Below are 22,159 nucleotides of genomic sequence, written 5' to 3' on the forward strand. Positions count from 1 at the left end.
AGGTGATGAATGGGCCCCACGGGGGTCGGCGGGAGGCGACCCCCGTGAGGTCCGTGCAGGTGAACATAATAATGTCACTCGGTTTTTCTAGTAACAGGAACTGCAAGAAGTCAGCCATCATGGCACGGAGATCTGGGTGCTGCTGCAGGTATGAGGCATACTCCGCCTTCAACACCATGTGTAACACACAGAAAACACAAGTCAGGTCACGTTGGAAACTTAGGGGTTAGTGGTTTGAGAGTAAGGGGCTAGATCAGGGTTAGAGTAGAGGGTAAGGGCTAAGGTGTAGGGATAGACTTAATATGTCACCTTTCTGGCCAGGAAATTGGAGTGCATCTGCATATCCTCAACACACCAGGCGCATTTTCTCAAACCCCGGCTTATCTTCCCTCACCTTAGCCACACATACACCCAAACATGTAATTATTGGAACACTCCTAACAGTGTAATGTAGCAGTAGTGCCAACACCGAGGGAGGTTGATTAACCTGAGCCGCGGTGCACCCGGCTATGGCCCTTGATGTTAACGAGCAAAAGCTGTGAGGGAGGAGCTTTTCAAATCGAACAGTAATCTGCGCTGCTCGGTCATGTTGTCAATAAGGTAGCATGGTGCATCATTCAGAAAGATACATCTATTTTCAATAAAAGCATATAGTACTAGTCAAATGTTTGGACACCTACTTATTCAAGGGTTTTTCTTTATTGCAGAATAATAGTGAAGACATCAAAACTATGAAATAATACCATATGTAGTAACCCCAAAATATATGTTTGAGATTCTTGCCATAATAGCTTCTGTATACCACCCCTAACTTGTCACAACACAACTGATTGGCTCAAATGCATTAAGAAGGAAAGAAATTCCACAAATGTATTTTTAAGAAGGCACACCTGTTAATTGAAATGCATTCCAGGTGACTACCTCATGAAGCTGGTTGAGAGAATGCCAAGAGTGTACAAAGCTGTCAAAGCAAAGGGTGGCTCCTTTGAAGAATCTCAAATATATTTTGATATGTTTTACACTTTTTTTGGTTACTACATGATTCCATATTTGTTATTTCATACTTTTGATGTCTTCACTATTATTCTACAATTTCGAAAATAGTAAAAATAGAGAAAAACACTTAAATGAGTAGGTGTGTCCAAACTTTTGACTGATACTGTATGTTCACATTTTCTAATTAGTTTTCATTGGGAAAGCAGAAAGTGTTTTTATCAAAAGCAATCACTTGTGCATGTGAAAACAAAGAATCCTAGTCATTACTCCATGTGCTTAACCTACGTCACTTTTGTTATGAGCCGACTTCGCAGTCAGCCAGAGTGTGGCGCCTGGCTTACACCCTGGAGGCACCACAACCGGGAGGCAGCCCGGTTCCAAATAGAATGCAATACATTTTTAGCCGGTGCAAAACACGCCTACACTTGCACCCGGGCGAGATTAATCGAATCCCCTCGCTGCCAAGTGGCTGCAATGTTCTCCACCGAGTCCGCTCCACACCAAACATTCCCAGTGCAGACTTAGAAAGTCCAACTCTCAGACACTCCCTCATCTCAAACTTCCTCCATCACCTGTATCTCGACTTCCTCCCTGTCTTACTAGTGATGGCTATACCACAGGGAGTGCTGTTGATATCTCCATGGCTGTGTGCGTACAGCAGTATGCTTCCTGCAACTGGCCCTCTCCACAGTCACCTTGAATTCTCCCAGCTCTCCACTCCTCTCAGACACAGAAAGTCTTCAAACACACACTGCAGTGCTGCACCCCCACAGTCCCTACTCAGAGCACACACACACACAATTCAAGTAGCTATTAAACAAACACACCATCACATGACTAGCTAGTAGCCTACAAGAAAATAGACTGCGTATAAATGGTTAGCTAGCTATGTTTTTCACAGAGACACACAAAAGCAAGTGGCAGTCGTTATTAACTAGCTAGTGTAACAGTATAACTTTCGTCCGTTCCCTCGCCCCTACCTGGGCTCGACCAGGGACCATCTTGACAAATCAACAACAGCCACCCACGAAACATCGTTACCCATCGCGCCACAAAAGCCGCGGCCCTTGCAGAGCAAAGGGAACAACTACTTCAGGTCTCAGGGCGAGTGACGTCACCGATTGAAAGGTTATCAAATCAAATTTTATTTGTCACATACACATGGTTAGCAGATGTTAATGCGAGTGTAGCGAAATGCTTGTGCTTCTAGTTCCGACAATGCAGTAATAACCAACAAGTAATCTAACTAACAATTCCAAAACTACTGTCTTATACACAGTGTAAGGGGATAAAGAATATGTACATAAAGATATGTGAATGAGTGATGGTACAGAGCAGCATAGGCAAGATACAGTAGATGGTATCGAGTACAGTATATACATATGAGATGAGTATGGAAACAAAGTGGCATAGTTAAAGTGGCCAGTGATACATGTATTACATAAGGATGCAGTAGATGATATAGAGTACAGTATATACTATACATATGAGATGAATAATGTAGGGTATGTAAACATTATATTAGGTAGCATTGTTTAAAGTGGCTAGTGATATATTTTACATCATTTCCCATCAATTCCCATTATTAAAGTGGCTGGAGTTGAGTCAGTGTGTTGGCAGCAGCCACTCAATGTTAGTGATGGCTGTTTAACAGTCTGATGGCCTTGAGATAGAAGCTGTTTTTCAGTCTCTCGGTCCCAGCTTTGATGCACCTGTACTGACCTCGCCTTCTGGATGATAGCGGGGTGAACAGGCAGTGGCTCGGGTGGTTGTTGTCCTTGATGATCTTTATGGCCTTCCTGTAACATCGGGTGGTGTAGGTGTCCTGGAGGGCAGGTAGTTTGCCCCCGGTGATGCGTTATGCAGACCTCACTACCCTCTGGAGAGCCTTACGGTTGTGGGCGGAGCAGTTGCCGTACCAGGCGGTGATACAGCCCGCCAGGATGCTCTCGATTGTGCATCTGTAGAAGTTTGTGAGTGCTTTTGGTGACAAGCCAAATTTCTTCAGCCTCCTGAGGTTGAAGAGGCGCTGCTGCGCCTTCTTCACGATGCTGTCTGTGTGAGTGGACCAATTCAGATTGTCTGTGATGTGTATGCCGAGGAACTTAAAACTTACTACCCTCTCCACTACTGTTCCATCGATGTGGATAGGGGTGTGTTCCCTCTGCTGTTTCCTGAAGTCCACAATCATCTCCTTAGTTTTGTTGACGTTGAGTGTGAGGTTATTTTCCTGACACCACACTCCGAGGGCCCTCACCTCCTCCCTGTAGGCCGTCTCGTCGTTGTTGGTAATCAAGCCTACCACTGTTGTGTCGTCCGCAAACTTGATGATTGAGTTGGAGGCGTGCGTGGCCACGCAGTCGTGGGTGAACAGGGAGTACAGGAGAGGGCTCAGAACGCACCCTTGTGGGGCCCCAGTGTTGAGGATCAGCGGGGTGGAGATGTTGTTGCCTACCCTCACCACCTGGGGGCGGCCCGTCAGGAAGTCCAGTACCCAGTTGCACAGGGCGGGGTCGAGACCCAGGGTCTCGAGCTTGATGACGAGCTTGGAGGGTACTATGGTGTTGAATGCCGAGCTGTAGTCGATGAACAGCATTCTCACATAGGTATTCCTCTTGTCCAGATGGGTTAGGGCAGTGTGCAGTGTGGTTGAGATTGCATCGTCTGTGGACCTATTTGGGCGGTAAGCAAATTGGAGTGGGTCTAGGGTGTCAGGTAGGGTGGAGGTGATATGGTCCTTGACTAGTCTCTCAAAGCACTTCATAATGACGGAAGTGAGTGCTACGGGGCAGTAGTCGTTTAGCTCAGTTACCTTAGCTTTCTTGGGAACAGGAACAATGGTGGCCCTCTTGAAGCATGTGGGAACAGCAGACTGGTATAGGGATTGATTGACACCGGCCAGCTGGTCTGCGCATGCTCTGAGGGGGCGTCTGGGGATGACGTCTGGGCCTGCAGCCTTGCGAGGGTTAACACGTTTAAATGTTTTACTCACCTCGGCTGCAGTGAAGGAGAGTCCGCATGTTTTCGTTGCAGGCCGTGTCAGTGGCACTGTATTGTCCTCAAAGCGGGCAAAAAAGTTATTTAGTCTGCCTGGGAGCAAGACATCCTGGTCCGTGACTGGGATGGTTTTCTTCTTGTAGTCCGTGATTGACTGTAGACCCTGCCACATACCTCTTTTGTCTGAGCCGTTTAATTGAGATTCTACTTTGTCTCTGTACTGACGCATAGCTTGTTTGATAGCCTTGCGGAGGGAATAGCTGCACTGTTTGTATTCGGTCATGTTACCATGTTACCACCTTGCCCTGATTAAAAGCAGTGGTTCGCGCTTTCAGTTTCACGCGAATGCTGCCATCAATCCACGGTTTCTGGTTAGGGAATGTTTTAATCGTTGCTATGGGAACGACATCTTCAACGCACGTTCTAATGAACTCGCACACCGAATCAGCGTATTCGTCAATGTTGTTATCTGACGCAATACAAAACATATCCCAGTCCACGTGATGGAAGCAGTCTTGGTTATTAGCGTGGACCACCGCTAACTAGCTAGCCATTTAACATTGGTTACACCAGTTAACGCTACTTTAACGTGACTGTACTGATGACACACAAATCCTTACTAGCATTGGCTGGATAGCAAGTAGCAAGTCTACCGGTACAGTAACGTTACAGTAGAGTTAAGCTAGTTAGCTAAGGTAAATATCCTAATGTTTGTTACCACAGCCACAAAATCATAAACCCTGTCTATTTCCACAATTTCTCTTCTTAAAAACATATTTTAAACCTAATCTTAACCCCACTGCTAACTTTATGCAGTGTATCGAGTGGAAACGGTTAGCTAGCTAATTTATTCTCATTTAAGTTAATTTATGTGCACAATCAACTAACTAGCTAGCTTGTCTAGCCTCAAACAGTTGTGATGATTTGGCCACAAACACAAATTACATTCACCTGAGGCTGTGTGATATGAGATCACTGAGAGCAGGTCCTGGATGAGGGTCATGGCTAGAATGGATCTAGCTAACACTAACCCTTGTCCTAACAACCTAATTATCCTAACCTGCTGCATAAATTAACACCCAGGCCATCCTACAATCTAAACTTGATGCCCTCAATCTCACACAAATGATCAATGAACCTACCAGGTACAACCCCAAATCCGTAAACACGGGCACCCTCATAGATATCATCCTAACTAACTCGCCCTCCAAATACACCTCTGCTTTCAATCAAGATCTCAGCAATTACCGCCACATTGTCTGCACCCGTAATGGGTCTGCGATCAAACGACCACCCCTCATCACTGTCAAATGCTCCCTAAAACATTTCTGTGAGCAGGCCTTTCTAATCGACCTGGCCGGGGTATCCTGGAATGACATTGACCTCATCCCATCAGTAGAGGATGCCTGGTTATTCTTTAAAAGTGCCATCTTAAATAAGCATGATCCATTGAAAAAATGTAGAACTAGGAATAGATATAGTCCTTGGTTCTCTCCAGACCTGTCTGCCCTTGGCCAGCACAAAAACATCCTGTGGCGTTCTGCATTAGCATCAATTAGCCCCCGTGATATGCAACTTTTCAGGGAAGTTTGGAACAAATACACACAGGCAGCTAGGAAAGCTAAGGCTAGCTTTTTCAAACAGAAATTTGCACCCTGTAGTACAAACTCAAAAAAGTTATGGGACACTGTAAAGTCCATGGAGAATAAGAGCACCTCCTCCAAGCTGGTCCTCCAAGAGGCTAGCAAACACTGTTACCACCGATAAATCCACTATAATTGAGAATTTAAATAAAAATTTCTCTACGGCTGGCCATGCTTTCCACCTGGCTACCCCTACCCCGGTGAACTGCCCGGCACCCTCCACAGCAACCCGCCCAAGTCCCCACAATTTCTCCTTCACCCAAATCCAGATAGCTGATGTTCTGAAAGAGCTGCAAAATCTGGACCCCTACAAATCAGCCGGGCTAGACAATCTGGACCCTCTCTTTCTAAAATGATTTGCCAAAATTGTTGCAACCCCTATTACTAGCCTGTTCAACCTCTCTTTCGTATCGTCTGAGATTCCCAAAGATTGGAAAGCTGCCACGGTCATCCCCCTCTTCAAAGGGGGTGACACTCTAGATCCAAACTGCGACAGACCTATATCTATCCTACTCTGTCTTTCTAAGGTTTTCGAAAGCCATGTTAACAAACAGGTTACCGACCATTTCGAATCCCATCGCACCTTCTCCGCTATGCAATTTGGTTTCAGAGCTGGTCATGGTTGCACCTCAGCCACTCTCAAGATCTTAAATGATATCATAACTGCCATCGATAAGAGACATTACTGTGCAGCCGTATTCATCGACCTGGCCAAGGCTTTCGACATTCTTATTGGCAGACTCGACAGCCTTGGTTTCTCAAATGATTGCCTCGCCTGGTTTACCAACTACTTCTCTGATAGAGTTCAGTGTGTCAAATCGGAGGGCCTGTTGTCCGGACCTCTGGCAGTCTCTATGGGCGTGCCACAGGGTTAAATTCTCTGTATACATCAATGATGTTGCTCTTGCTGCTGGTGATTCTCTGATCCACCTCTACGCAGACGACACCATTCTGTATACTTCTGGCCCTTCTTTGGACACTGTGTTAACTAACCTCCAGACAAGCTTCAATGCCATTACAACTCTCCTTCCGTGGCCTCCAACTGCTCTTAAATGCAAGTAAAACTAAATGCATGCTATTCAATCGATCACTGCCCGCACCTGCCCGCCCGTCGAGCATCACTACTTTGGACGGCTCTGACTTAGAATACGTGGACATCTACAAATACCTAGGTGTCTGGTTAGACTGTAAACTCTCCTTCCAGACTCACATTAAGCATCTCCAATCAAAAATTACATCTAGAATTGGCTTCTTATATCGCAGCAAAGCATCCTTCACTCATGCTGGCAAACATACCCTCGTAAAACTGACCATCCTACTGATCCTCGACTTCGGCGATGTCAACACTCTACTCAACAAACTGGATGCAGTCTATCACAGTGCCATCCGTTTTGTCACCAAAGCCCCATACACTACCCACCACTGCGACGAGACCTGTACGCTCTCGTTGGTTGGCTCTTACTTCATACTCGTCGCCAAACCCACTGGCTACAGGTTATCTACAAGTCTCTGCTAGGTAAAGCCCCGCCTTATCTCAGCTCACTGGTCACCATAGCAGCACCCACTCGTAGCACATGCTCCAGCAGGTATATCTCACTGGTCACCCCCAAAGCCAATTCCTCCTTTGGTCACCTTTCCTTCCAGTTCTCTGCTGCCAATGACTGGAACGAACTGCAAAAATCACTGAAGCTGGAGACTCATATCTCCCTCACTAGCTTTAAGCACCAGCTGTCAGAGTAGCTCACAGATCACTGCACCTGTATATAGCCCATCTGTAAACAGCCCATCTATCTACCTCATCCCCATACTGTATTTATTTATCTTGCTCCTGTGCACACCAGTATCTCTACTTGCACATTCATCTTCTGCACATCTACCATTCCAGTGTTTAACCTGTTAGAGCTCTAGGGGCGCTATTTCATTTTTGGATAAAAAACGTTCCCGTTTTAAGCGCGATATTTTGTCACGAAAAGATGCTCGACTATGCATATTCTTGACAGTTTTGGAAAGAAAACACTCTGAAGTTTCAGAATCTGCAAAGATTTTGTCTGTAAGTGCCCCAGAACTCATTCTACAGGCGAAACCAAGATGATGCATCACCCAGGAATTAGCAGAATTTCTGAAGCTCTGTTTTCCATTCTCTCCTTATATGGCTGTGATTGCGCAACGAATGAGCCTACACTTTCTGTCGTTCGCCCAAGGTCTTAGCAGCATTGTGACGTATTTGTAGGCATATCATTGGAAGATTGACCATAAGAGACTACATTTTCCAAGTGTCCGCCTGGTGTCCTGCGTCGAATTCGGTGCGCAATTGCCAGCTGCTTCTACTTTACCATTTGATTCAGGGGAGAAAGCATGTGTCCAAGAACGATGTATCAATGAAGAGATATGTGAAAAACACCTTGATGATTGATTCTAAACAACGTTTGCCATGTTTTCAGTCGATATTATGGAGTTAATTTGGAAAAAAGTTCGCGTTTTGAGGACTGAATTTTCGGATTTTTTTTGGTAGCCAAATGTGATGTATAAAACGGAGCTATTTCTAATACACAAGGAATCTTTTTGGAAAAACTGAGCATCTGCTATCTAACTGAGAGTATCCTCATTGAAAACATCAGAAGTTCTTCAAAGGTAAATTATTTTATTTGAAGGCTTTTATGTTTTTGTTAATGTTGCGTGCTGGATGCTAACGCTAATGCTAACGCTAAATGCTAACGCGAAATGCTAACTCTAGCTAGCTACTTTTACACAAATGATTGTTTTCCTATGGTTGAGAAGCATATTTTGAAAATCTGAGATGACAGTGTTGTTTACAAAAGGCTAAGCTTGAGAGATGGCATATTTATTTCATTTCATTTGCGATTTTCATAAATAGTTAACGTTGTGTTATGCTAATGAGCTTGCTGATAGATTTACACAATCCTGGATACAGGGGTTTTTTCATAGCTAAACGTGACGCAGAAAACGGAGCGATTTGTCCTAAACAAATAATCTTTCAGGAAAAACTGAACATTTGCTATCTGAGAGTCTCCTCATTGAAAACATCTGAAGTTCTTCAAAGGTAAATTATTTTTTTGAATGCTTTTCTGTTTTTTTGTGTAAATGTTGCCAGCTGAATGCTAATGCTAAATGCTACGTTAGCCATCAATACTGTTACACAAATGCTTGTTTTGCAATGGTTGAGAAGCATATTTTGAAAATCTGAGATTACAGTGTTGTTAACAAAAGGCTAAGCTTGAGAGCTAGCATATTTATTTCATTTCATTTGTGATTTTCATGAATAGTTAACGTTGCGTTATGGTAATGAGCTTGAGTCTGTATTCACGATCCCGGATCCGGGATGGGGAGATCAGAAAGGTTAATTGCTATATTGTAATTACTTTGCCACCATGACCTATTTAATTGTTAACTCCCTTATCTTACCTCATTTGCACTCACTGTATATAGATTTGTTTTCTTTTTTTCTACTGTATTATTGACTGTATGTTTTGTTTATTCCATTTGTAAATCTGTGTTGTTGTGTGTCGAATTGCTATGCTTTATCTTGGCAGTTGCAAATGACAACTTGTTCTCAACTAGCCTACCTGGTTAAATAAAGATGAAATAGAAAGAAAAAAAAAAAGTTATCCCAACCTGCTAGGTAAAGTCAAATATGTTAATTTGACAAAAGCTGGATCCTTCTATTCATGAGGACCCTGGACGAGAGTGCATGAATGATTTTCATTGTTTTTCCTTCTTTGTGTGCATGTCACACAAGCATGTCCAGGTAATAGCATTAATTTAAAATGTTAATAACTTCGGCTGTGAGTGAAGGAAAAAAAAAATCTGCCTCAGACAATTCATGGAAAAATGTAATGGATATTTTTGGCACAAATGTGATAACGAAAGTGTCTTTTTGAAAATGGACTTACTATGGGTACATCTATGGGAATTGTCTTTCTGGGCTCAGCGTTAGTTAAACTGAAGTACTGTCAGTCTCCTCTGCGTACATGAGATGGCCTGCTTCCCAACTGAAACCCTGGGGGCATGACCTGACCAAGGTCCAGGTTTCCGGTCTGGAAGCACTCTTTTGACTGCACCTACAGTATTGCTTCGGTACTGCAGTTTAACTGAATCACAGCCGAGAAAGACAATTCCCATTGACAGCGCCAAAAGAGAATTCAAATCTGAAAATTCCTAATAAGACACTTTAATCATCAACTTTGTGCACAAAACATCCATTAAATTATTAAAATTGTCACCGAGGCAGATTTGTTTTCCATCACTCACAACTGAAAATATTAACATTTTATATTCCTGCTCAGAGGTCATGACCCCAGGAAGCCAGGGGAAGTGCTGGTTGGCTTGTTCAGCTGTCCACATGCTCAGACAGAGTTCTGGGAGCATGCAGGTGGAATAATCCCAGTTATAAAAATGTCAGCTATCACTAAATGGCGTATGCTAACGCGAGTAGATTCAATTGAAACAAAGTTTGGCTATTACAATGAGACAGATATTTGTGAAGCATTCGGTTGGCGTTTCCACTCATTACCATATACCAAATATGGTAATGAGAGGAAGCCCAGTGAGAAAAGAGCGGGATGGATTTTGGGCGACGTTATGCAAATGTCCTCATCGATTAAACATTTGATCTCAATACAGTTCCTTGACCAATTGTCAAATATATATTTTTTAAAGCTTTGTTTTGGAATGCAAGGGCAAATTGATATATTGCACACGCACACTTCACACAGTATGCATTCCCAAACGGAAATACGCAAATGCATGCCAGTAGGACCTCGCTAGCTCATGCTTGGCTCTGCCACCCTACTTGTTCTGCCCACTATGATTTATTTGTTCCCATTGGAAACGTCTGTCGGTTAGTTATACACATATTTTGTCTAGTTCTTATTATAACTCAGTGCACCTGGTTCACTCCCATGAGTCAGCCCGGTTCCAAACTAAATGTAGCAACTTTCAGCCGGTGCAAAACACGCCTTCACGGACGCCTGGGCGAGATTAATCGAACCCTCTCATTAGTTACACTCCCGAGTTTAGTATTTCCAATTTGATGAAAAAGACGTAAATGTCAGTATTTTATCCACATCAGTAACAATCAAGGTTGAAATGTTCAAAGTGAAAAGTTTACAACCAGATCAAATGCATAATTATCTTTATTAAACACAACTCCAATAGCTGCCTCATTGCGCTATTAGTCATCATCAACATTGCACATTTCATTTGGTTACAGTATAAATAACCTATTTACTAAACTTTGAAATATATACTCGTTTTAAAATAATAGCTAGATTAGATCTATGGCATATCACAGGAGTGTAGCCTAAGCTAGTTATAAACACGTATCCAAGATCTTAGGCCTACTACTTCACAATCCAGTAAAGTCATACATACAAGTTCTTTGTAAGTAAAAGCTTATTATGCTGCATAGTTGTCCAAATTGCTGAATGCAATCAGAGTTTGTAACTTCATTTATTACAAGGCAAATGTTCAGTTTCTCCTTTTCGTTTAAAGAGGAACAGGAAAGTTGGGAAGGTCCTCGTTAGGTTTAGGTAAAAAAAAAATCAAGATCTTGAAAACAAATCCTCAGCTTGGACAGTAGAGGGGGGCCATGAGTTGCATAAGACACGTTGCATTGTGGGAGTTGAACTGTTTCATATATTGCCATTAGCATCCTGCAGCTCCTCCCTGATAGCATTCAGCTCCATCAGGCTCTCGTGCAGCACCTGAGCTACTTGCCTAATCTTAAACACCACCTCTTTCTTAAACCCTTTCTTTAGCTCACGAGAGTCCTTGGTGAAGTATTTATCCATTCCTTTGAAGAGGCCCCTGAGGGCCACGGCAGCTCCTTCTGTTACCTCTGTGGCCCTCAACACAGGTCTATCCACTAGGCTGACCATTTGAACGGCCCTGCGGACCTCCCAGTCTCCAGAGTAGTGCTGGGTTCCTCTCCGGAGGAGAGGATGCCCCCTGAGTCTATACAGCCCCTCGCACACAAACCTCAAGATCTTCACCAACTCCTCCATCCTCACCTCATAATCTTCCAGAACCACCTCCACTTTCTTCCTGTCCTGCATGTTGTTCACGTTGTCCGAGATGGTCGCCGAGGCCGACGTGATCCCTCCGGCCGCCGCCACGCCGACGCCCACAGCCGTGATGATGAGCGAGGCGCCGAAGGTGAAGGGGGCGAGGGCCAGGCCGACGATGGCCGCGCCACCCCCGACGGCGGCGGTGGTGCCGCCGGTGATGTTGCCAATCTTGGCCTTCTTATGGAAGGAGGTGATGTCGTCGGCGAGGGCGTAGAGCTTGATGACGTACTGCCAGAGGACCTCGGCACGCTCCGTGAACACCTTGTTGAAGACACTCAGGCCGCGGTGCACCTTCTCCGCCAGTAGGGTGAATGACCTTGAGGGGGGAGAGAGAGAGAGACAGAAGGACATGGCAAGAGAGGAGCGAGAGGGAGGCAGAGAGAACAAGTATTCAAACATCAGCAATGTTTCACGAGATTGTGGTGATAACAACGTAATCAGTAGTCAAAGGAGGACATACCTCGTCTCATCGTCCTTCACCGTCTTGTCTTCATCATCTGAAGGCAGCTCATCCCATTCTGAGGCACAAGACAATTCCCAGATTACAAACGGTGTGTGTGTGAACACATGCGTGTGCATGCAAACGTGCTTGTGAGTGCATGCACATGTGTATGTGTACGCACGCGTGTATGACTCACGTTCCACAGTATTCCACCACTCCATCAAGCTGTCAGTGTCCTGTGAGACGGAGAAACGCTGATATCTTTGGACATTGCTTTCACACAGTCACATTTTCAAACTGTTACCATTGAAATAGGGCAGATGGTGATTTGTGAGCGACATTTGACTCGTCAAATACTGACCCCCTCTTCCTCCTCCTCCTCATCCTCCAGACCGTCTGCAAGCTGTTCGTCAATCTGAGCAGAACGCCACTCAGCCTGCGAGAGAGAGAGAAGAGGGGAAAATGTGAGAAAGAAGTGAGAGGGAGTAGGAGAGATTGCTGGTTGAGTTTGAATCTATTTGCTGTGCATACCTTATTATCCTTACAAAGGGATAGTCTGCACTGCCTTTTATGAGAACCATGGCCTTTGCCAGCTTTCCCTCCCCCTGAGGCCTAAAAATCCCTTACAGTATGCAGCAGATCCGGTTCAGTCACATGACCGACGGGAATGTGCCACACAAGACAGAGACAGAAGCCAGCCAGACCCAGACCATAGTTGTCGACAACAACGTGGGTGTGTGTGGCTGTTTTTTTAAAAAAAGCTATTATGTTAGTCATACAACACCGATCAAGACAACTACCCATGGTTTTCAGTCGTTTCAGGTCTGTCTCCAATATAGGACAATGATTCAGCACAAATGTACATGTTGGATGTGTTCTTGTATGGATGTACCTCTGCAGCCTCTGAAAAGTAGTAGTCACTAGATGTGGCTCCTGGTGGGTACTCAGTCATCCTTTCATCTCTCGCTTTAGTCTGAGAGAGAGAGAGAAACCAACACTAACATCAGTAAACATATGGCAGTAACACCACACACACACACACAATTACCTTAGTTTCTTTGCGATGCTTATGAGGGGCTTTAAATTTGAAAGATTTCTTCTGTAGATGAAAGATGGGATATAGATTAACAGCGGGTTAAAGAAGAAAAAGAATCACACAGTAAATGAAGAAAGGATGTTTATAAAGTAGTAGCAGTACCGGTTTGCAGTCTTCTATATCATCCTGTCCATAATAATCTCCATGCCCTCCTGCTGAGAAGAGATCCGACCTCCTCTGAGAAGTGTCATCGTCCAGAAAGCCCTCCTGGAAAACATACCACAGGATATGTCAACACTCTTCCGCTGACAAAATGTAAAGTGAGCACAAAAGCCGTATCTTTGGACCAATAGAAATGCCCTCACATGGGACGCTCGTCGAGGTGTGTAGCGCTCGGAACCAATCTGTGACTTTTCATATGGAAACATTTCCTAGAATAAAGGAATGAAAGTACACAGACCTGTTTTAAAACTAATACAGATGTTCTTTATAGGCCAATAATGGCAAATGTAAATCTGTTAAAAGAGAAATATAAAAATCGACACATTCTCTAATAAACAGACAACACACTCAGAGGGCCTACACAAACATAATAATTACCTGGATTTGGCTCGACTTGCGCCGACTTGCAAGGTGGTTCTTAAATTTCGATGGTTTCTTCTGTTAAAGAGAGAGGACATTTAGAGCACGAGTGGGATCCATCCAAAGCTCAAGGGGAGAAAGTTCTACTGTGTAAAGGAAAAGAGACGTACCGGTTTCCAGTCTTCCATCTCGTTCTGTTCCTCTTCTATCTGTCCAGCATAGAAGAGATCTGCTCCCTTCTGAGGCACATCACTGTCCAGAAAGTCCTCCTGGACAAAAACGAGAGACACGTGTTGAGTCCCAACTTATAAAGCATCTAACTTGTAAATAGACAGCGCATCCAAATTTGCTCACATGGGAAAACAGAAAAGTTGGCAAACCTCTGATCTCCTTTGTGGGGAGTACTGTTGTGTGCTGCTAGTCTGAGAATTCTCCTCAGCGCTCTGTAAGAATGAAAAATAATGCACCAAGATTCACAACTTCATCATCTTGTCTGATAAAGAAAAAAAAATGTTATTTTCCAAAAATATAAAGCACAACCACACAGAAACCAACAAAAAACCTTTACCCCCGATTTCCGACGATTCATATGTAGGAGTTTTAATTTGAACGGTTTCTTCTGTAGGAGACAACGTTTATCATGTCATTAGGTTAAATAAAGAGCAGACAGAGGAAGTGAAGGATGTGAGAGAAAGAGGGAAGTACCGGTTTGCAGTCTTCCATCACGTTCTGTTGATATTCTTCTACCGCTCCTGCTGAGGAGAAATGTGCCCCCTTCTCAGGCAAGTAATCATCCAAAAAGCTCTGCTGAAAGAAAAACATGAAATAAATCAAACATTTATACTGTCATGTTACATTTTCTTTGTACATTGAACAGCATAGACTAAATTTGAGTTGGCACAAATACCAACACAACTACACAGACAATCACGACACAGACACACATCCAACCTTGGGGTGTGACTGCGGGATGTAGCCTTTCACTTCTTCTGTTTCCTCAAAAATATTAACCTACAAAAGAATAAACAAACATTGACTGTACATACAGTAGTACTGTGTACATAGAGTACACGCATAGAAACTCACAGTACCTTGGACTCCTTGCGTGGTGTATAACCATGGGCACCTTTAAGTTCATCAAGAGGTTTCTCCTAAGAAACACATAATTACTGCATATGGACAAGTGAAAAAGTGTATAGAAACGAACATATTGTGTTTGTCACAAGTATTTCTACACACAGTATATACATACATGAATCATCTTTGAACCTCTGCGAGGTGTGTATTCATGAGCGCCTGTTGGTTCATCCTGGGAATTTAACAACAAAACATTATTGGCGTTATATCAGTTTTTGCATGAATACAAAAGCATGTGCATTTAGCCTACTGTACACGTTTCCCTCCTTACCTTTTCGAGGCAGATTGCGAACCCTCTGTGAGGCACAAACTTAATTTTGACACCTTTACTTTTTTTCTGTGCAGAAAAACAGATGCAAACAGTCTCAATGATAGAAGTTTGATACATTTTTCATACGAAACAGTTGTCAACTTCCTAAACGTGTTAAGCATGAGACAAAGCATACAAATCCACCCGTCCCATCACGTTCCTCTGGCTCCTCTTCAGAGTTCTCATCCAAACCCAGGGCCTGTTAAACGACAAACCCATATGTGGTGTTCCACAGGGATCAGTGTTAAGACTGCAACTTTTGTCAGCACAACATTTATACAATAAAAGCGGCATTGGTTTTGATGAGTAGTCTTTCATAACAAAAATAAACCTAGAAATATAGACATAAAGAAGATGGGTACCTGTTTGGAGTCTTCGATCCCATTATGTTCTTCATCTTCATTCTCCCCTGCAGATATGAATCCTACTTCCTTCTGAGGAAAGTCATCGTCTAGCAAGCCCTCCTGGAAAACACACCACAGGAATATGTCAACACAGATTTTGTACACCAATATATTGCTCTTTTTGTTTACAAACACACAGATATAAAAAATATATATATATATATACATTCGCGCTATGTTGAGGCAAATGTAGGCCTGAAGCTTTTTCAAGATGGTCAGCTGAAAACCGATCCTAAAAAAAAAAAAAAAAAGTTATTCCAACAAATGTTAAATTATTTTAAACTCCCCTTCCCTAAATGATGTGTTCAATTATACCTTAGATCCTCTGCGATGCACAAGGGGCATTTTGAATTTGAATGATTTCTTCTGTTAAGGGGAAGGAAGTTCAAACAATTACAATACTAAATGAATGAAATCCACACAAAATCTTTCAAAACTAACTGGTTAAAAATAAATACCGGCTTGCCGTGCTCCATGTAATTCTCCTTATCTTCGTAATCTGCAGAGAAGACATCTACCCCTTTCTTTGGGAAGTCTTCATCCAAAAAGCCCCCCTGGACAACACGTTAAAGTAATTAATACTGTATTAAACGTCTTAATTCATTACAATCTTTACACAGGAACACACTCACCTTTGACCGCCGACGGAGACCATTGCTCTCGCCATCCTTGGATTCAGAAAATGTCTCCTAAACCAAAAAAATGACATTAAAACATTGACAATAAGCATTTCCATATAGCTACCTACACAATCACACATACAATTAATCAAAGATAACGCAGTCCTCACCTTTGACCCTCGACGTAGTGTGCCGCTGTCACTATCCTTCAGGTCTTCAGAATACTTATCCTGTAGAATAAAAACATGTTTATTGACTACAGCAGCAGAACATATATACATTATTCATAAAAATAAAATAAAAAATATTTACCTTTGACCCTCTTCTGGAAAGAAAGGATACCTTGAATGTCCTCCCCCTTTTCTGAAATAAACAAAAGGAAAAAGTTGAAAACAAAAGGATATAAATGTAGAAACGGACACTTAAAATACAGAACGAATAACAAATAAGAGTGTGAGACGTACAGTTTTCGCACGTTTTCCGGACCCATTCTCTTCCAGTTCTTCTACACTCCCCCCATCAGAGTCTGACGCCACCTGAGATAGGAGAGAGCGAGAGCGAGATGAGCGAGGGACAGAAATAGCACCCACAGTCACACCTTCAGTATCAATTGACAACCACTAAGCACACATTTGAGAAAAACTGTGATGTGGTGACTTTACCTTCATCGACTCCCTCCTAAGCCTCAGTTTGCCAGACTGACGAGGGGAAAAAGATAATCAAACAGTTGATTAACTTTTAGGCTAGTCAATGTACAATAGATTCATGTTAAATAAAATACAGTAACATTAGGTAGGAGTGTGGCAAGGAGTTGATCATTTCATGCAAACAATGAACGTGTAGAAAAAGCCATTCAATTAGTTCTTACAGGTTTCCAGTCAGGATTGAGCTCAGGACTGTTTTCAGGCCAATCCTCCACACATCTCTCCTGTTTTGGGTTTAACAAAGTAAACCCAGTTCAGTACACACAGCAATAAGACAGTCAAAGAAAAAAGTTCAACATTCATTCTGTCCAAGTGGTGCCCCTCTAGTACATACCTGGCCAGTCAAAAGAATGTTCTCAAATACCTCCACTTCCTCTAATTTGTTGTCCTGTAAAACCAGAATGTTATTCTCAGATCAACAGAGAGAGAGACGACATGTTCCTACACGACACCGTCTTGTCTACTGAAAGTTGTAGAAAAGTTCTGTCATTTAAAGGCTGTTCAACTGATTGTGGTAGGAATAGACTTAGTATGTATAGACTTACTTGGCACAGAAACTTACCTGAGCTGTGTTCTTCGTTTGAGGGGCTGGTTTAGGATCTGGTCGCTCCGCTTCGGTCTAAAGACATAGCAGAAACCCAATGAGATACAAGTGAATCACAGACAGACATTACAATAATTGGTATGCTTACATACATGGAGAAAAAGGGACAAATAAAAATGGTGGAGGTGTCCTTACACGACTCGGTAACTTGGGCTGCCTTTTTTGAGGAGGTGGTTTGGGAGGGCTGTTGGAGGTCTTCACCTGAGAGGTCACAACATGTCACTCTTTGCAGTGTTGGAAAGAGAGGTCACACGGATATCAAAGACTGTACGAAGACGTGAGGGAAAAAAAAGACTTGTAGGTAACTACCTGGGGGGTACCATTGAAAGCCTGCGTGGGGGACAGGGATCTGGCATGGAGGGTACCATGTTTCATGGCAGTAGAGGTGGGTTGGAGAACATGTTTGGTTCCGTGAGGGGTCATCAGGAAGATATCATACTGTTCATCAGAGGGTGTTGCAAGGTTGAAATCCTGCGTGTTGGAGAGTGATGCATTGAAGAGCTCAGCAGTCTTCTCAAAATCTGACCCTGAGAAGATGTCTGTTTTCTGCCCTGGCGAAGTCTGAAATAAAGGTGTGGACTGCTTGACTGTAGAGTCAGTACTGAAAGAAGCACTCTGAAAGACGTCACTGGGTGAGGAATGGAAAATGTCCCATGTCCTGGAAGGCAGGGGCTGAAAGATGTCTGGTGTCACATTGGAAGAGGGAATTTGGAAAGGGTCATTTGACCTAATAGGCGTGGCTTGAATGAGATTGGGAGTGTCAGAAGGAGTGGATTGGAAGGGGTCCTTTGGAATGGACAAAGGGGCTTGGAAAAGGTCATCTCCCTTGGTGGGAGGAGCATTGAATAGGGACTCTCCCTTGGTGGGTGGTGCTTTGAATTGGTAATCTCCCTTGGTTGGAGGAGCTTGGAATGGGTTTGGTGTTTTTGAAGGCTGAGTTTTGAATAGGTCCTGTTGGTTCGAAGGAGTTGCCCAAAGCTCCAGTCTTTCAGCAGGTGTGACAAATAAAGGACTGTGGCTAACATTTGGTGTGTTTTGAGTTAGGGCCGTTGTTTTGAAGAGATCCGGTGACCGTCTTTCAGACATGGTTTTGAAAATATACGTGGGCTGGTCAGACGGTGTGGTCTGAAGGTTGTCGCCTGTCTGTTTGTCAGGTTGGAGGCCCTCTGGTGTGCTCCGGACCTCAGGCGGAGGAGCAAAGATGGTGACTAAACTCTGCCGACGTAGAACCTCTGAATCCTGATTCTTCGTGTCCCCGTCAATAGTCACACTGCTGGATTCCTGTGGGTTAAAAATGAACTCATGGTGTAAGCAATTTGACACATCAGTCAAACAAAACAGTCATTGTCAATAGTATTGCACATATGTGTCATACCACCATACAAATGGAAGGCTAGAGATCTGGTGGAAATGCAATGTCGCTGATTAAGACTCACTTTCATATAAGAGTAGAATGGATTCTCTTTTGACAAGCTACGATTGATTCCATTCTGAGAGAGAACGAGATTAAAGCATAAAATTGGGTAACAAATAAATGGACATTGTTTAAACAAATACCATTGCCAGTTGCCCTAGAATAATTCAGTCTAACCTGCTTCAGGCGAGTGTCAGAGGAATCTCTGGATTCTGAAGTGGAGGGGATAGCAGTCTGAAAGAGAATGTGGAAGATTTCAAAAAGAGTTATGATATCCCTTCTATGAGCTTGTGTCCCCCAAGGCCCCCCCCCTCCCCCCTCAGCCTCCAGTATCTATGCTGCAATAGCCTCAAGTATCTATGCTGCAATAGACCATGTGCTGGGGGGCTTGGGTCAGTCTGTTAAATCTGGTATAATTCTCCTGTCTTATCTAGTGTCCTGTGTGAATTTAAGTATGCTCCCTCCTAATTCTCTTTCTCCCTCCCTTCTGGAGGACCTGAGCCCTAGGAACATGCCTCAGGACTACCTGGCCTGATGACTCCTGGCTGTCCCCAGTCCACCTGGTCATGCTGCCTGCGGCTATGGAACCCTGACCGTTCTCCCTCCCTCCCCCCCCCCCCCCCCCCCCCCATACAGCCAGAAGAACTGGCCCGCCCTCAGAGCCTGGTTCCTCTCTAGGTTTATTCCTAGTTTCCTGCCTTTCCAGGGAGTTTTTCTTAGCCACCGTGCCTCTCCATTGCTTGCTGTTTGCTGGGTTTCTGTACTAGCACTTTGTGACATCTGCTGATGTAAACAGAGCTTTACAAATACATTTGATTTTGATTTGAGATTGTGTGTCAGTGTTGTTTACCCTGTATTGTTTGCGGAAGGGACTCTGGGAAACTCTCCTCAGCATCCCCTGTAGTCTCATGATGCTCTGAAATAATTTAAAAACAAATATTAAATATGACTCCATGAATGAATTCCTATAGGTAAAGCTTTCTTGCTTGTCTATACTCTAAGTGTATACAGTGCTTGCTGGTCTACTGTGTCTATAGTGGATAATTAACCTTGTGTTGTGTACAAAAATGGTCAGGAAAACTACACCAGACAACCTAACAAGGAGCTGTACAAATTACACACTCTGATAGTATCGGGAGGTGGGTTGATTTCTCAGGCTGTTTCGCAATGTTCTTAAAGGGTGATAGAGTACATAGGTATCAAAAACACCTGACATCACAAGCAACATAATTTCTCAATCAACTGCCCTGAAAGAATGTCAGACACAATGCCATGCCAACACAGTTCCTGAGCTACAGCTAATGAGATTAAAAACAGCTCTCTATATAATAAGTATTCATATACTGTAGGGCCTACTACTGTACTTTGTGGCTAAAAACCCGACGACATACTTTGTACAGTTAGTTCAAGGTTTAAAATATGCATAGTCAAGCTTTATTTTAGGGCACAAGAGGTGAGAGGAGTTCAACTGGGGGTATTGAACAAACGCATCGCAAGGCTAAGTTCATCTTTAGAACCACGATATGGTTCTAACGATAAACTTCGCTTCATTATGCTTTTGGGAAACCTGTCCCAGAGACTTACTCACCGGTCTTCTCTCCCCCAAAAAACCCTCCACCGGCTCACTCTGTGCCCCTTCCCTCTCCTCCTCCTTATCCTGACAGAGAAAGAAGAACACATCAAAACACAATGGAGTTTGATCATCTTGTAAGAAAAGTAAAGTGTTGGACGTTCTACTCTTATTGAACTGAAATCATCTTTTAGAATTATTCAAGAGTTCGAAGAGTTGTCATTTTAACGCAAACGCACGTGTCCGTAATAATTCCATAGTAGGCCTATCACTTATCATGAAAACATTTAAATGAGTTTGATCTCACCATGGTTGCTGTGTTGATATCCGATCCAGTAAGCTATTGTCTGCACTAAACGAAAGTTTGCACTGAAATGAACTCGGTAGTTGCCAAACTAGTATTTCCAACCGCGCGACTTGGCAAGCGGTCCACGCTGCTTGTACTGGTGATTGGATGATTGATGGACAGAATACGTAGGCGTGTTTGATTTCCCTCCCCTTCCCTTCTTCATCCAAGCGATAAAATGCGACCGGACCAGTTGTCCTCGCCACAAGGAGAATGTGCGGTCAATGACGCGCACAGGTGTGTTGTGTTCCTATACATTGGTGAAAGATACATTGGTGCCAATTTACATACCTATTAGCTAGTACGCCTAAAACTACAAGTGGCTTGTAAATGTGTGTGCGCATCTGTCTGTCCGTCTCTCCATCTGTCTCCATCAAATGGCTACCCAGACTATTTGCATTGAACCCCCCCCCGTGTGTGTTCATTTGAAATGGAGTCAGTGATTTAAGTTGATGTTGGATGGATGTTGTTCTCTGTGTGTGTGTGTGCGCGCGCGCGCGTTATTTCTCAGAGAGAGAGAGAGTGTGTGTGTGTTTGTGTGCGTGCATGCCTGTATAATTTCTCAATTAAACTTGTTTAGGGCAGTTTTCATAATGTCATTACATCATTGAATTCTAGCTCTATCTCTGAAAATATGCAATTGTATTTATGTATTGCAAATAACTTGGGTGAAGTAAAATGTAATTTGCATTCCAATATGAAGTCACATAATTTGGTTCTCTACATAAAGTACCGCTTTTATATTACAGTATATTAGCCCGGATGACATTTTCTACGCATGAGTTTAGCTAGCCAACGTCACCATGACATAGCCTACAAGTGTGATTGGGGATTTCTATTGGAGAAGCGTCTTAATAATGTACAGTCAAAACGGCTCAGTGCAGTCAAAAACGTGTTTTCCTGTTTTTATATATATATATATATATTTCCACACTATGAGGTTAGAATAATACTTTGAAAACTTGAAAATTATGATAATGCCCTTTTAGTGTAAGAGCTCTTTGAAAAGATTGTCTGAAATGTCTGCCTGTTTTGGTGGGATGGAGCAGTAGATGAGTTAATAAACCAACGAGTAAATGAGTTCCAAACCTCTCTGTCAATAACAGCTAGTTTTCAGTTTTCCCCTCCCCACCCAGACCACTGCCAGACAGTTCAAGCAAAGTTCTTGCTTGAGAAATTGTTCTTCGCTAAAAAAATTGTTTCATTTAGAATTTTTTTATTTGAAAATCCCAATAAGGTACTTAATTAATTGTTACCCAGTAATGAGA

At 43.2% G+C, this 22,159-nt stretch overlaps 1 protein-coding gene across 3 annotated transcripts; it reads right to left on the reverse strand.

The window, feature by feature from the left end:
- Positions 1-10,771: 10,771 nt before the first annotated feature.
- Positions 10,772-21,270, reverse strand: si:cabz01007807.1. Of its 3 annotated transcripts, none has more exons than XM_021577789.2 (37): positions 20,853-21,266; positions 20,564-20,632; positions 19,826-19,891; positions 19,153-19,209; positions 18,998-19,051; positions 17,871-18,842; positions 17,697-17,762; positions 17,520-17,576; positions 17,292-17,345; positions 17,122-17,181; positions 16,916-16,951; positions 16,718-16,789; positions 16,566-16,616; positions 16,424-16,483; positions 16,266-16,322; positions 16,092-16,187; positions 15,949-15,999; positions 15,800-15,865; positions 15,592-15,693; positions 15,366-15,428; positions 15,191-15,256; positions 15,035-15,091; positions 14,874-14,933; positions 14,734-14,793; positions 14,488-14,586; positions 14,351-14,401; positions 14,163-14,225; positions 13,953-14,051; positions 13,801-13,860; positions 13,566-13,631; positions 13,363-13,467; positions 13,213-13,263; positions 13,057-13,137; positions 12,526-12,600; positions 12,361-12,400; positions 12,183-12,240; positions 10,772-12,038 (listed from the first exon to the last, which is right to left on the reverse strand). In XM_021577789.2, the coding sequence occupies exons 1-37, from the start codon at positions 20,853-20,855 to the stop codon at positions 11,288-11,290; spliced, it is 3,954 nt and encodes a 1,317-aa protein (XP_021433464.2). In that variant the 5' UTR covers positions 20,856-21,266; the 3' UTR covers positions 10,772-11,287. The 3 variants fall into 3 exon arrangements, with proteins under 3 accessions (XP_021433464.2, XP_021433463.2, XP_021433466.2); XM_021577788.2 differs by having other exon boundaries at positions 14,488-14,589; XM_021577791.2 differs by lacking the exons at positions 13,363-13,467; positions 13,566-13,631; positions 13,801-13,860; ... (1 more) ...; positions 14,163-14,225; positions 14,351-14,401 and having other exon boundaries at positions 14,488-14,589; positions 20,853-21,270.
- Between the last annotated feature and the right edge of the window lie 889 nt (positions 21,271-22,159).

Source organism: Oncorhynchus mykiss, chromosome 21, assembly GCF_013265735.2.
Source record: "Oncorhynchus mykiss isolate Arlee chromosome 21, USDA_OmykA_1.1, whole genome shotgun sequence".
Lineage (NCBI taxonomy): Eukaryota > Metazoa > Chordata > Actinopteri > Salmoniformes > Salmonidae > Oncorhynchus > Oncorhynchus mykiss.

Excerpts from the sequence above, each read along its gene's own strand:
- si:cabz01007807.1 (XM_021577788.2), bottom strand. Across the intron at positions 13,861-13,952 it reads AGATGGAAGACTGGAAACCG|AAGAAACCATCGAAATTTAA; the intron begins GTACGTCTCTTT and ends TCTCTTTAACAG. Across the intron at positions 12,601-13,056 it reads ACTTTTCAGAGGCTGCAGAG|GCTGAGTGGCGTTCTGCTCA; the intron begins GTACATCCATAC and ends TCTCTCTCGCAG.